The sequence below is a fragment of the Styela clava genome, chromosome 14, assembly GCF_964204865.1.
Source record: "Styela clava chromosome 14, kaStyClav1.hap1.2, whole genome shotgun sequence".
In the NCBI taxonomy this organism is placed as follows: domain Eukaryota; kingdom Metazoa; phylum Chordata; class Ascidiacea; order Stolidobranchia; family Styelidae; genus Styela; species Styela clava.
This window is the reverse complement of record NC_135263.1, coordinates 18,842,945-18,857,375: the sequence shown is the minus strand read 5'-3', so window position 1 is coordinate 18,857,375 and position 14,431 is coordinate 18,842,945. Positions and strand designations below refer to the sequence as shown.

General features: G+C 37.5%; 1 protein-coding gene and 1 long non-coding RNA gene across 2 annotated transcripts; one reads left to right on the top strand and one right to left on the bottom strand.

Moving 5' to 3' along the window:
* Positions 1-75: 75 nt before the first annotated feature.
* Positions 76-5,249, bottom strand: LOC120341216 (sister chromatid cohesion protein PDS5 homolog B-A-like). Its single transcript, XM_039409691.2, has one exon. The coding sequence runs from the start codon at positions 5,167-5,169 to the stop codon at positions 1,099-1,101; it is 4,071 nt and encodes a 1,356-aa protein (XP_039265625.2). The 5' UTR covers positions 5,170-5,249; the 3' UTR covers positions 76-1,098.
* A 2,985-nt stretch (positions 5,250-8,234) lies between these two features.
* LOC144432069 (uncharacterized) lies at positions 8,235-10,252 on the top strand. Its single transcript, XR_013480357.1, has 2 exons — positions 8,235-8,471; positions 9,731-10,252. It is a non-coding gene; the product is annotated as an uncharacterized LOC144432069 (long non-coding RNA).
* The last annotated feature ends 4,179 nt before the right edge of the window (positions 10,253-14,431 follow it).

Genomic DNA, 14,431 nt, shown 5'->3' with positions numbered 1-14,431 from the left:
ATTGTTTAAATCTGTTCCAAATTCCCTGATATCCTCCGTAACTTAAATAAGTCTACCCTATATTATTCAATCCTATCTATATAAAATAAACAAAAAAACATAACAATTTGATCAGCAGAAATTCTCAGCACAAAATAGTTTTCCAACTGTAACCGTTTTAATCAAATTCACAAAATACATTTGGACATTGAAATACAAACAAATAAAAATTTTATGAACAATTAAAACCCGAATTAATGATCTTGTACAAAAAGAACATAAGCAAACATTTAATTAATAAAGCCTCAGATGGGAGTCCTTAGAATATGGATGTCAAATAATACAGGCCATGTCACTAAATAAAGTTGAAATATTTTGGTTAAAAAGTAACATGTACCACAAAAGCCTAATTTAAACCTGAATTACAAGAGCTATACTCAATCCAATACGTATTTTGTTTAAAATCTGAACATGAACAGACAAATAGAGTCACCAAATTAATATTGATGTAGTGCACTGTTAATATTCACCAATGAATGTCTGCTAATTGTATCCCAATAATAATTAAATTCCTTTTTTAAACAAAACGAAGAATTATTTTAAAAACACACAAAATAATTAAAACTTAAACAATAAAATCAGCCAAACTGCGGCTACTTTGATTGAATGAAATTCAATTCCATCATAATGACAATATTTAAATGGAAAGCACTAGAAAAATTACAACAAAGAAATCCAGAAAATTAAAACAAATTGCTGCTGACTTAAGAAAACTATAAGTGTTATTAAACAATATGGGCAATTGCTGAAAATCTTGTTAACAGATTGAAATCAAATAATCAATTTATCATGCCCGTCTCTAACAACCAGTGGAATAAATTAACAGTTCTGTAACTTTGACGCAGGTTGAAACCTTCTAAAACACTTGTAAAAAAGATCTAGAAACCATAACATAACGAAAACTGATAAATTTATCAAATCATGCTTTGTTATTTAAACATTGTCATAATTGTATTTATTAAAATATGGCATGAAACAACTGCTTTAGTGTTGATTATTATAAAAATGTGAGTCAAAAGTTATGTACTATTCAAATTGATTAAAAATATTCCCACATGTTTATTTAATTTTACGATTTCTCGAGGGCCTCCTGGCATCCGATGTTTCTTCTGACAATACAACAACTAAATTCTTTTTGGATTTGGAGTCGGCAATGCCATTTACAGTTAATTTCTTTGTTTCTGAACTTTTTTGTACTTTTGTTGGTGTACGCTTAGTGGATCTCAGGTAATCAAACATCTTACTACCAGCAGATGCTCGTTTTGGCCTAGGGGAGTCTGTCACCGATGAATTTGGAGATGATAACATCGATGAATCCTCTGATGGTGTAGAAAGTGTTTTTTGAGATGGAGACGAAACCTCCAGTGACGGCTCTACGATAGGCTGGTTTTCCTTCGACTTAGTAGATTTTTGATCTTTTTTAGGTGTTTTTCTGGCTTGCATCAACTTAGTCTTTTTTGTTGCAAGGCTTTCTTCATCTGAACTTAAATAATCCTCATCTTGATGTTTTACTTTTCTCTTTGACCCTCTTCTTTGTGAATCACTGGAAGACGTCGTCAAAGATTTACTTGTTGAACTTGATGAATGTTGTACCGCATTCCTATTTTTTGTTGGGCTAGTTACAGCAACTTTAGTAACAGCAACAATTTTAAGAGGTACTTTTGCTGATTTTTTAGCTGCATTCGATTTACTTTTACTTTCACCAGATGTTGCTTTACGTGTTGGAACAAGCTTGGCCTCAATCTGAAATGCTTCTGGAAGGTAATTGGTTGGATTTTCAGAAGACGTTAGCTTTGTGTACAATCGAGCCGGTAGAAATTTTTTCATTGCATCATCTGGAGGTTCAACGATACCAATAGCATATTGTGCCGATTTTATCAAAACAGACTGCAAGACAAGATCACATACTCGATACATTGTTTTGTTTCGAAAAGTATTGTCAGAATCATCCTGAAATTTTGTACGTTTGACCAATTCAGCCAAACGCTTTATGAAACCGAAACTTTCTGGGTTGTCTCTGGTTAGCAGTGGTTCTAACATGAAATTGAGAGATTCTTTAAGTCTGGAAAGAATGGGTTTAGGGATTTCCTCTTTCAGTGGAATGTCGGGATCATTGGCGAGCAAATGTATAGTGAATGACAGAACATATTCAGGCATAACATAGTGCATGTAGTTAGAAGTCATTGAACTCCGTCTGCTGACATCCCGATATCTTTTCACCAGCTGAATATACAATGCTGTACCATGATCTCTGTGTTCCTTCACTTTTTCTTGAGAAATCACACAAAATAATGACATAAAAGATATATGTATTTGGAACTTGAACAATGCTTGATGAAGTTTAGCCAAAAACTGTTGGCGTACTTCACGCAGATCATCCATTAGAAGAATGGCAAGTTCTAAAAACACAGAAGGTGAAATCAAATCTTTATAGCCATCACATCTAGCAATTCGTAAGACACAAAACGCTGCCTTCAGCCTCAAATGCGCCATATCAGGTTTGGATATTTGTCCGCATTTCATGAGATCCCCATCATTGTGCATCATATGTTGTAGAAGTCTCAATGTTGAGCCACAGCAATCTAATTCATTTGAATTTAATCCACACAACCACCGTACCATGCATTTCATTGCTACAAGTTTAGTTGCAGTTTCATCACTAATCTCAGATTTTTCCAGCCATTTCAATTCTTTTTTCTTTCTACTTGATTTTGCTTTAGTTTTCATGATGATCTTCTTCACAACTACTGTAGCAATGAAGCCTTTCAGTTCTTTCCCAGCTTGTTTTGGCAAACATTCTGCAATACACCCTAAAGTTGTTAGCAATGTTCGTAAATTCAGGCCGTGTGCAGTATCTTCACTCGCCATCTCTTTGCATTGTTGAAATACCTGCATAAGAGGAGCTTCTCGTACAGATGTCATTAAATTAATGCAGCGAACAGCATATTTTGCTTGTTTTGGTGTGCCTGTTTTAGCAATTGCTTTGAGTTCAGGCAGCAAGATAGTTCTTATTGTGGTAAATTTTTCTTCAATGATAGGGCAAGTATTCAAAAGAACAAGCAGTGCTTTCTCAACAGCAAACTCATCTTTTCCTCTCAGCATTGACAGAAAAATCTCCAAGCATTCACTGTCCGCAAATAAGTTTGGATCATGCTTCGCTAATACATGAAGCAGATCTACTCCTCTTTCTTTTACTGAATAACTTTCAAAGTTCTCAATGTCAGAAATTCCATCTAGCAAATCTCGAGCAAGTTTTGTCAATGTCAGCATTGAGGGTGCATCAATTAGAACTGTCACAAGAACAACTCTTTCGAGTAGCTGCTGCACAGTCCCGCGTACCACCTTTGTAACACCATCTGTGTCAAGTTTTTTTAAAATATCTCGGACAGCAAGCGCGACCTTTTGACAAGTATATTGCTCTGCAGTAATATACTCCAACCACTGTCGAATCTTAGCATCATCGAGAACAATTGCTACAAATTTCTTTATATGTTCACGAGCCTGCATTGGTGACTGCAAATGGGAAGATAATGTTAATATTTTTGGCCACAATTTCTTGTTCCTTTGTTCACTATCCTTTAAAGAAAGAGAATTTAAAATGTCTTTTAGTGCTTCTTTCAAGATTTTCTGCTTTTTGAACATTTCCACAAGCGCTTTGACAGCATGATTGTCTGCCGTACAGTACAACTGAAATAGTTGTTTCATTCTCTCTTCGTCAGGCAAACTATATTGCACAAGACTGCTCACTAAAATGCGTTCTAACAATATGCAATCATCCAGATTTTGGGTGTAATACACACGAAGAAGCTGACTTCTGAAAATTCCCAACTTCCTTTGATATATCAAAGGTGATTTCGTACTGGCAGAAAACTTTTTGTAGATATCGGCAACAGCTCTGATCGCAGTTTCACGAACTTTGTGTTTTTTGTCAAGCAATCTTTCTCTGAGGAAATCCAGCAATTCATCAGTTACTAATCTAAGATCATTCATAGCGATTCCTCGGATCGTAGTGACAACTGCAATTCTTACACCTTCTTCCGTGTCATGCCTTCTTAGTTTCAATAATTCCACCAATTTAGATAAAACCTCTCTCCCCTTTGCATCATCAGTACCGTGATTAATTACCATATCTGAGCAAAAGTTAACACACACTGCTCTGATTTGTGGATCTATGTCATTGAATCTTAAGAGGAAACTGTTCCAGAGTGCAGTATGCTGCGAAGAAAGGCTCGAGTCCTTTTCTGAAAACATTCTGCTTAGTAATCGAACAACTTGAAGTCTTTCAGGAACATTATCGGTTCTGAGTTTCATCTCAATCTGAGGAATTGTGTTGACAAGAAGAGTAGGAGCAATTTTATACAACTCTGTTATTAGTTGCGGCCAACTCCTAGATAAACGATTTGAATCCTGGTGATCACCTAATAGGATATTTTGAAAGAATAGCATGATCACTCCTTCAACATTGTGAGCAGTCTTCCTCAGTAGTTCACGAGCAAGTTCATATGCTGAGGGATTCATTTTTTTAGTTTTCTCCAAAAGACACTCAAAAACATTGTCGAACAATCTTTGTGATACAGATCCACTTTCAGAAACTATGCAAGTCATTATATCAAGCATGTGTGCTTTCAGTTGGTCATCATGTGAGGAATTAACTATGCTAAAGAAAATTTTGAAAAGTCCACAAAACACTTCATCCGCTGATTCATTGTCAAGTTCCAAGCAACTGTTATAGGATTTCACAGTTGCCACATTTTCCAATATATGGTATGCTTTAGAAAACAAGGTAGATTTAACATCTCGTAAGTGACTCAATTGTTCATTTAAAAACAAAAAAATATCTTTCAATTTGTCTCCTGGAAATGGATTTTCTGGGGCATGCAAGCGAAAAATATCAGCAAAAATACAACCTAAATGAATCCTTGCATTAGCATCAGTTATTTCATGAACGAGATCACTCTCTGATATGTATCGACAAAAAGGTAAATAGATCTTCTTTTCTTCATCTTGATCCTGTTCCAACTGAGAGAAAAACTTACAACATCGTTTCAACGACTTCAAAATCTCAGAAGGGTTCATATCAGCAGAAATTGATTTGGAGCCAGGAGGAAACCGAATTCCTGATAACTCCATCTTAGCAAACAGTTAATTCACCAGGTCTTCCAGTTAAAAAGCTTTTTTGAACTAGGATAATTCTGTATGAGAGTAAGTAAAGAACATTAATCATCCTGTAACATTGGTATCACAATATCACCACCCCAAAGTCAGTACGGTACACTTTCCAGATCGACAGACATTGGCTCATTTCAGGGCATCTCAATTTGCCGATGACCAAACACAGGAAGTCTGGACATTGTTTTTCCTCAAATCTGCAAGAATACTGTAAAATGAAGTTGCGCAAAAAACTAAATCGTTGAATTTGGCAGTTAAAAAATAATCCAATTTCCCCCAAAAAAGTTTTTTACCGTGGCATTTGAGAGTTTTTAGTAAAAACTCACTCAACGGCCATGATTAATTTAGATTATTATCAAGTCAAGCATGGCGCGATATGATGCATCTGCGGTGCCAGCCAGACGCCCCACGTTTGTGAGACACATGGAGTGTTTGTTTTATCGAACCAAACAGAGGGACATTCTAAGAATTTGGAAAGTGTGTCCTACTGAAAGTGCGTGGAAGTACAGTATGGCACAGTTCTCTGATTCCAAAAATAGCCCCCTCATTGATAGATATCTATGAAAATTATTGCAAACCCGTCGTTCACGAGCTAGTCTTGGTCTCCATACCGGCAAATCAGAACGGTGCAACGGTGCTAAAGACAGTAAAAGCAAGCGCAATCAAAAATCCAATTTACAAAAGAAAAAAAAATTTACTGTAGCATTCGAGTTTTTAGAAAAAAATACTGCAATTTTGGTCATGTGAAGGCTGACGAATATTGCGATTAATTTGGATTCATGAACCAATGCTTATACGTTTTAAATGTAAATATGATGAAGACTAAAAAAACTTTTTTTGCAGAGGCGTCCACATCACTCAACTCTTTAGCACAAATTCTTCTGATCTATGCATCTAAAAGAGTAAAATTTAAACTTGAATAAAATGCCATTTTCATTCAACCACCTTTCGAGTTCAGTCTCTCTGCAGTCAAAAGACTGAAGAAGTGTGTGTTTTAAATTCAATTTTTGACATTTGTCAGCTATTTGTTTCGTTGACAATTTTACAGACAAATTTCGAAAAAAATACTACTTTTCAAGTGTTTAGTGGTGTCATCAGGTGATTTAATTGTACCGGTATTGAATATGATTATAGGCCTACTAAAATGTGTCAAAATGTTTATTGAGAATCTGCACATGAGCCATTTGGGTAGCCTCGATACAACAGGACTGCAGGATGGTCGATGCATTAACGGTACCGTACCTGAAAGCCCTGAAATGCATACCTTACAGAAAATCTGTGTTTCAAATCATAATCAATAGACATGACATGGGTCCTATTATTTAGTTAAAATTGTAAGACGGTGAGAAACATGGCTAACAACTGAACATGTGCCGTTATTTAGTGCACAACAGAAGAAATCAAAGCAAAACAGATGGTAGCCATGTGAAATTGATACAAAACGATAAACTTGCCATATTACTAGTAGTTTTAGATAATAGTCTAATTGTCGTCTTTTAGTGACATTTATCAGTATTGCATATGACGCACACAAAACCAAATGCAAAATGTGGTTGAATTGTTTTTCTCATTTGGACATGATTTTACCGGTACCGTCCCTACAGTAGCAAATTCTGGCACCGTACAGCCGTACACTAGTGTCGATACAGTAGTACTGGGATTGATGGAATAGAACATGCGCCAATGCCTACCGGTACCGGTAACTGCTACAGGGGTGGTGACTCCTCTACGACCCATGGGCCGGGGCCACGGCCCATCCAATTGGGCCACATGGGCCATGGCCCATCAAGCTATGGGCCGCGGCCCCGTCAGGAAAAATTCAATTATCTTATCAAAATTTTCAATTCTTACAAAATTGTCAATATTCGAACCAAAAAATAAACTCCTGTAGTATGTGTACCAGGTTAGGGTTAGGGCAAAATTTTGTTCAGATTTTTCACATTATAGTTCTATTATGAGTTTGGGGACTGTCTGTGTTAGCCAAGTGAATAGTTTCTTTACACAACTTGATGGGCCGCGGCCCATAGCCTGATGGGCCGAGGCCCAATTTGATGGGCCGTGGCCCCGGCCCATGGGCCGAAGAGGAGTCACCACTTCCACTCGGTAACTGAACAGTGAACTTTACGGTGACTCTCCAATTTCTACATTTGGCGTTTTCAGAAACGTACCGGTAACCAGAATTTGCCGCGCAGAGCCACACGTCGTTATCAGTGCAAATGGTCAGTGTGAATCTGGCGCAAAACTAGCAAACATTTTTCATTACACCCAGAATGGTAACTGAACAGTGAACTTTACGGTGACTCTCCAATTTCTACATTTGGCGTTTTCAGAAACGTAACCAGAATTTGCCGCGCAGAGCCACACGTCGTTATCAGTGCAAATGGTCAGTGTGAATCTGGCGCAAAACTAGCAAACATTTTTTATTACACCCAGAAGAATTCCACGCGTAATAAAATATTGCACTCGTGTAATCCACGTCCAAGTAGAACTGAATAACATAGTTCATGTCGAAACCCTCAACACAACAGGGAGAAAACTCAACATATCACAGTAATACACAGAATGCCTAAGCGGACCTTCATATTTGCTGCGAATTACAAGCTACGCAAGATTGGTATACTGGGAAGGGAGTAGTGGTTATAAAGTAACGGATAATTTCCTCAATGAATCGTTGCAGTTGATCCATTTGCAAAATACATGAGTTAGTTAAGATCTAATTATGAAACATTTTTTTGATTCGTTCTGGTTTATGTAATTGTCCGTCCCTTTTGCTGTATTCTTTTTTTTTTTCAAATAGTGGGCCTCGACCCACCGATACTTACCTTTTTATACTTACTTGTTGCTGGGGAGTCTTTCAGGTGAAATTTTTTTTCTGAAACATATAAAAGATAGAGTTGACAGAACACCTGGCCTCGACAAAAATTTTTCCGCCACATATAGAGGACTTGCACGGGTCACGTGACATTGTTACTGGACGGCAATAAAACAAAAACGTCCATTTTGGCTCCTGTCAGTTGCAAGTCGGATTATACGTTTGCGTTTTGTTTGGTTGTTGAAAATGGTTATTTCGTTGTTCTGTTGGCTGTACGTATAGTATAGACATGGACGAAATGGATCTTCAGTAATATTCCACTGATTTCAAATAATCCTGAACGTCGCGCAATGTGGATATCATATATTGCCTATTGGCAGAACTGCTTGGTGTCAAGTCCAGAAGCCATCTTACTTGTGTTTCACTGTTTGCGGACAGCACTTCGTTGATGGTGAGTGATAATGTGGTGATAGTGTGCCGTTATCAATTTCTTTAAATATTCACAAGCTCCCTCATTTCAATCGAAAGCAGATGACAAACTACTGTTATCAGTAGGCCTAGGTGTGGGCCTACGTGCAGTTGCAGACTTGACTTGTGTAAGACAGTAAGGAATTAATAATCAAATAATCAACTACTGTTATTAGTAGGCCTAGTTGCAGACTTGACTTGTGTAAGACAGTAAGGAATTAATCTAATAATCAACTACTGTTATTAGTAGGCCTAGGCGTGGGCCTACTTGTAGTTGCAGACATGACTTGTGTAAGACAGTAAGGAATTAATAATCAATTGCTGTAAGGTATTGTTTCCTGATTAGCAGGTAATCTATTACTAAGTGTGAAAGGTTGAATAGATAACTAAAGTTTAACACCACTGGTCATGCAAAAAATAACCAGAATTTAATTTAATTTGCCATCTAGGAATACGCTCGCCACCGCATCTCTGATCACCCTGGTAGTTTCACAGGTTTCAATCCCATGCGGGGATAGTTATGTGCTAGAGGATTGCAGCTCCACTCCCCCGAGGGTGGTTCACATGACCGCTGATCGGTTACGACCATTCCCCACCATCCAAGTCCATGCTTCTGAAAACAAATAACTGGCTCCCCTCCCTCCCCAGATAAATCCTATCCTAATGGTGCTTGTACAATTGATTCAAAATGTCTTTTTATTGTCATTGGTAAAAAAGATATGCAACCCGGAAACAAATTCATTTTCGACTAGTGGCTGTGGTGGGATATGGACATAAATTTCACCCGGGCTAGGCATTTCGAATCGAATAGTAAATTATTCGAATCGGTTCAGACTGGAATTTCGAATCGCCGCCATCTTGTTTTTATCTTTCCGCTAATGGTCGAGGTGAATTCCCCAATTTTTTTTTCATTGAAGTCATATTTTTTCAACGGAATTCTAACATATGACTGTTTTCTGTAGTGAGTTATTGATAAAACGTGTTTGTTATTCTGTGTGAACGCTCAGTAATCTATCTGAGTGATTTATTCTATGTCTTCAGTAATTCATTTGTTGAGAGGACCAATTACTATGATAAAGTCGCTTACAATTTTATATTTTCAAGTATTCGAGATTCGATTCAAAAAAATTATTCGATTCGATTCTGAAATCACAAGGTATTCGAAAATGCCCAGCCCTAAATTTCACACTCCTTGATCGTTAGATTTTATGAAAACTCTTATCTGTATCCATTATCTTACAGATATGGGTGCGACCATGGAATAGATGGATGGCAAAGTATAAGTTGCAACAAGACCTCAGCTTGCGTGACTTGATAATACATCCTCAGTATTCATTTATTGATGCTTATCGTAATGACAAAGTAATTTGTCATTACTGTGGATTGGTGGAGATAAAGTGTCCATTGTGCTTTAACGAAATCAACTTCAAGACGACCCTATCAAGAAAAAAAATTGTTTCGGTGGGTCTGGTCGTGAAGGTTTCAGTCTAACGTTGGACACCGATACTACAACCAGATACAGTTGCCAATGAAACTTAAGCGAGGCGTAATATTGCGACTTTGTGATCTGAAAGGAAATTCTGATGGGTAGCCAGCTAGCCCCAACCTTTTGTTTAAACAATATTATGAGATACGACTTAAGAGTCTAAACTTTTATTTGAGAGGGGTGTAACCCAAGCTAATTTGCAAATAGTATTCATGTACCAAATGTATCACACACTTTACAGTAATTATATTTGAAAAATAAAGCACATCAAAAATGTATTTTTAAAAAACAATTGGTTTTATCTGCAGATACTAGGTTGATATTGAGATTGATCATTTCAATGCTAAATTTTCTTTAGTCAAAAGGCACACTTGATTCGCAAAAATTTGTGAATGCGCACAGTACACCAATTTGTCTAATGTTTTGATTCCATAGGCAGGAGGTTGTGGATCGGTGCTGCTCAGGATGGGATATTTTTGCCTCTAAATGCATATTACGTGTTTCACATGAATCCATCGTGCTCAGATTCGTCTGTTTTCAAGGTCTGAAGGCTCCAACAGCCTTATTTTATGGGTACACAAGAGAATTTTCAGTGTGGCATGCATGGGTCAGTTGGAGTCACTAACCTCAAGATATCTATAAGCAAGGATAAGATAACCTGGAAGTAACATTCCATAATTTAGAGTAAAAAATGTATCTGCCTCCACAGCCCTTTCAAATGAAAGATGTGATGCCTCGGGGGTAATTTCTATCAAATATTTTACAGTATTATGGTTCTAGTGAAAAGGGGTGTAGACGGCTTTTTTTAAAGTGTGGTAGGTCTAGTCGAAAGACACATTAAATGTTTATGCTAACAACTGCAAATTAATATTGCAACGCATACAAGTTAACAGAATTTGTTGAAATGGTCCTGCCTTTTTCCTTTCTTCGAAATTCTCTGGGGATGGCAAAAATTCAAATATCGATGGGACATGTAAGCAGCTGATAATTTTTCCCTTTTTCCTGAAAATAAATTAAACACTAATCATCATTTGACAGTGCCAAGTTTGTGTATCAGATCAGTAATAAATTACCTGCTAACTACCAAAACAATCAGACAACACCTTCTGACCATTAATGAAGATTTCTTTCAATTTAAAACGCAACTATGCCTACCCATGTGGGTAGTTTTTAGGATAGAATTTATCTGTGGTTGGGGACAGATTGCAAGGTGCAACATCGTACGATTACCATTCTATGTCGGGATTAGTTAGCCAGTTATTTGTTTTAGAAGCATGGACTTGATGGTGGGGGATGTCGTAATCGACCAGCGGTCGTGTGAACCACCCTTAGTGGGAGAAGAGCTGCAATCTCCTCGTCCCCTCGCACATAACTATCCCCGCATGCGATTGGAACCTGTGAAACTCCCAGGGTGATCAGAGATGCGGTGGCGAGCGTATTCTCAGATAGAGAATTCAATTGAATTCTGGTTATTTTTTGCATTAGCACTGGCATTAAACTTTAGTTATCTATTCAAATTTTCACACTTACTAATAGATTACCTGCTAACTAGGGAAACAATACCTTATGGCAATTATTGATTAATACCTTACACGAGTCAAGTCTGCAAGTAGCCTAGGCCTAAGCCTACCAATAACAGTAGTTTGTCATCTGCTTTCCATTGAAATGAGGGAGCTTATGAATATTTAAAAAAATTGATAACGGCACATCATGACTCACCATCAACGAAGTGCTGTCCGCAAACAGTGAAACACGAGTAAGATGGCTTCTGGACTTGACACCAAGCAGATGATATCCACGTTGCGCGACGTTCCGGATTTTTTTAAAACAGTGGAATATAGCTGCAGATTCATTTCGTTGTCTATACTATACGTACAGCCAGCGGAACAATACGAAATAACCATTTTCCACAGCCAAACAGAACGGAAACGTATAATCCGACTTGCAACTGACAGGAGCCAAATGGACGTTTTTGTTTTATTGCCGTCCAGTAACAAGGTCACGTGACCCGTGCAAGTCCTCTATAGGAGGGTTCGCAGAAGTGCACCTTGATACACACTCACCCCCCAGTGACGAGTATATCGTTTGGCCAGGCAGGCAGTAAATGGAAGAGAAAGAGTCAGAATGACGAAGAAAGAAAATTATGGAAAAGGCTATGAAAAAGAGAAAAAGAAAATAATAAAAAAAGAGTATAAATTAAATGGCAATGAAGTTGCCAGTTGGGTGTATGTTGTGCTATAGAATAGAGAGGACTTGCAAGGGTCACGTGACTTTGTTTTCTGCACGGCAAAAAAACAAAAACGTCCAGCTGACACCTGTCAGTTGCAAGTCGGATTATACGTTTCCGTTTTGCTTGACTGTTGAAAAATGGTTATTTCGTCTTGTGTCGTTGACTGTGCGTTTAGTATAGACAACGAAATGGAACTTCAGTTATATTCAACTGTTTTCAAAAGATCCGGAACGTCGCGCAATGTGGATATCATCTATTGGCAGGACTGCTTGGTATCAAGACCAGAAGTCGTCTCGCTTGTGTTTCACTGTTTGCAGACAGCACTTCCTTGATCGTGAGTGATAATGTGCCGTTATCAATTTCTTTAAATATTCATAAGCGCCCTCATTTTTATTGAAAGCAGATAATAAACTACTGTTATTGCTATTGGTAGGCCTACTTGCTTGTCTACTTGCAGACTTGACTTGTGCTGTTGTGTAAGGAGCCAATCACCAATTGCCGCAAGGTATTGTTTCCATTGAGGTGTATATATAACCTCAATGATTGTTACTCTAGTTAGCAGGTAATCTATTAGTAAGTGTGAAAAGTTGAATAGATAACTAAAGTTTAACGCCAGTTCTCATGCAAAAAATAACTAGAATTCAATTGAATTCACCATCTAGGAATACGCTCGCCACCGCATCTCTTATCACCCTGGTAGTTTCACAGGTTCCAATCCCATGCAGGAATAGTTATGTGCGAGGGGATTGCAGCTCTCCTCCCACTGAGGGTGGTTCACACAACCGCTGGTCGGTTACGACATCCCTTCAAGTCCATGCTTCTGAAAACAAACAAGAGAGCTACGCACAAATATATGGACACGTTAGACCAGAGCGAATCAGTCTTTACCGGTACCTTTGACGCTACCGGTACCCTAAAAAAAGTTCTGAATTTCCAGTAGCAAGAATTTTGCAGAATCAAAACGTACAGCCAGTCATGACACTGACTAAAATCCGTGTTCCCATGGATAAAAAATAATACAGCAAAATTTTAGACGAAATATCAAATTTCATAGAATTCACGCAAAATTTTGAAATAAATAAAAGTAATAGCCTTCTAGCGAAGAAATTAATCTTTAACCACTGAAAATTTCAAAGCAATTGGTCCAGTATTCGAAGAGAAAAGCGATTTTTTAAAAACGTGTCAAAGAACAAGAACAACAACAACATAATATTGAAACGATCGTTATGGCCACTAAACGTGTCCAACAAGAGAGCTACGCACAAATATATGGGCACGTTAGACCAGAGCGAATCAGTCTTTACCGGTACCTTTGACGCTACCGGTACCCTCAAAAAAGTTCTGAATTTCCAGTAGCAAGAATTTTGCAGAATCAAAACGTACAACCAGTCATGACACTGACTAAAATCCGTGTTCCCATGGATAAAAAATAATACCGCAAAATTTTAGACGGAATATCAAATTTCATAGAATTCACGCAAAATTTTGAAATAAATAAAAGTAATAGCCTTCTAGCGAAGAAATTAATCTTTAACCACTGAAAATTTCAAAGCAATTGGTCCAGTATTCGAAAAGAAAAGCGATTTTTTAAAAACGTGCCAAAGAACAAGAACAACAACAACATAATATTGAAACGATCGTTATGGCCACTAAACGTGTCCAATAACAACAAAATTTTGAAACGATCGTTATGGCCACTAAACGTGTCCAATAACTGGCTAACTAATCCCGACATAGAATGGTAATCGTACGATGTTGCACATGCAATCCTCCACCCCAGATAAATCCTATCCTATATTCTACTGTAATTGGTAGGCATATTTGCGTTTTAAATTGAAAGAAATCTTCATCAATGGTCAGAAGGGGTTGTCTGAATGTTTCGTTAGTTAGCAGGTAATCTATTACTCTATTAATAGGCGTAAAAATAGCAGCAGTGTTCATGAAGAAAATAACCAGAAGCTCTTAGCGACATCAATTCATTGATACACAAACTTAGTACTGTACTGTCAATTGATGATTAGTGTGTAATTTCTTTCAGGAAAAAGGAAAGATAACCCATTTTCAGCTGATTATGTCCCATCAATATTTGAATTTTCGCCATCCCCTGAGAGGAAAAGAATAGTTAGAAAAAGGTGGATTTTGAAAGAAGGCAAAAGGCAGGACTATTTCAACAATTTCTGTTAATTTGTATGCGTTGCAATATCACTTTGCAGTTAGTATAAACATT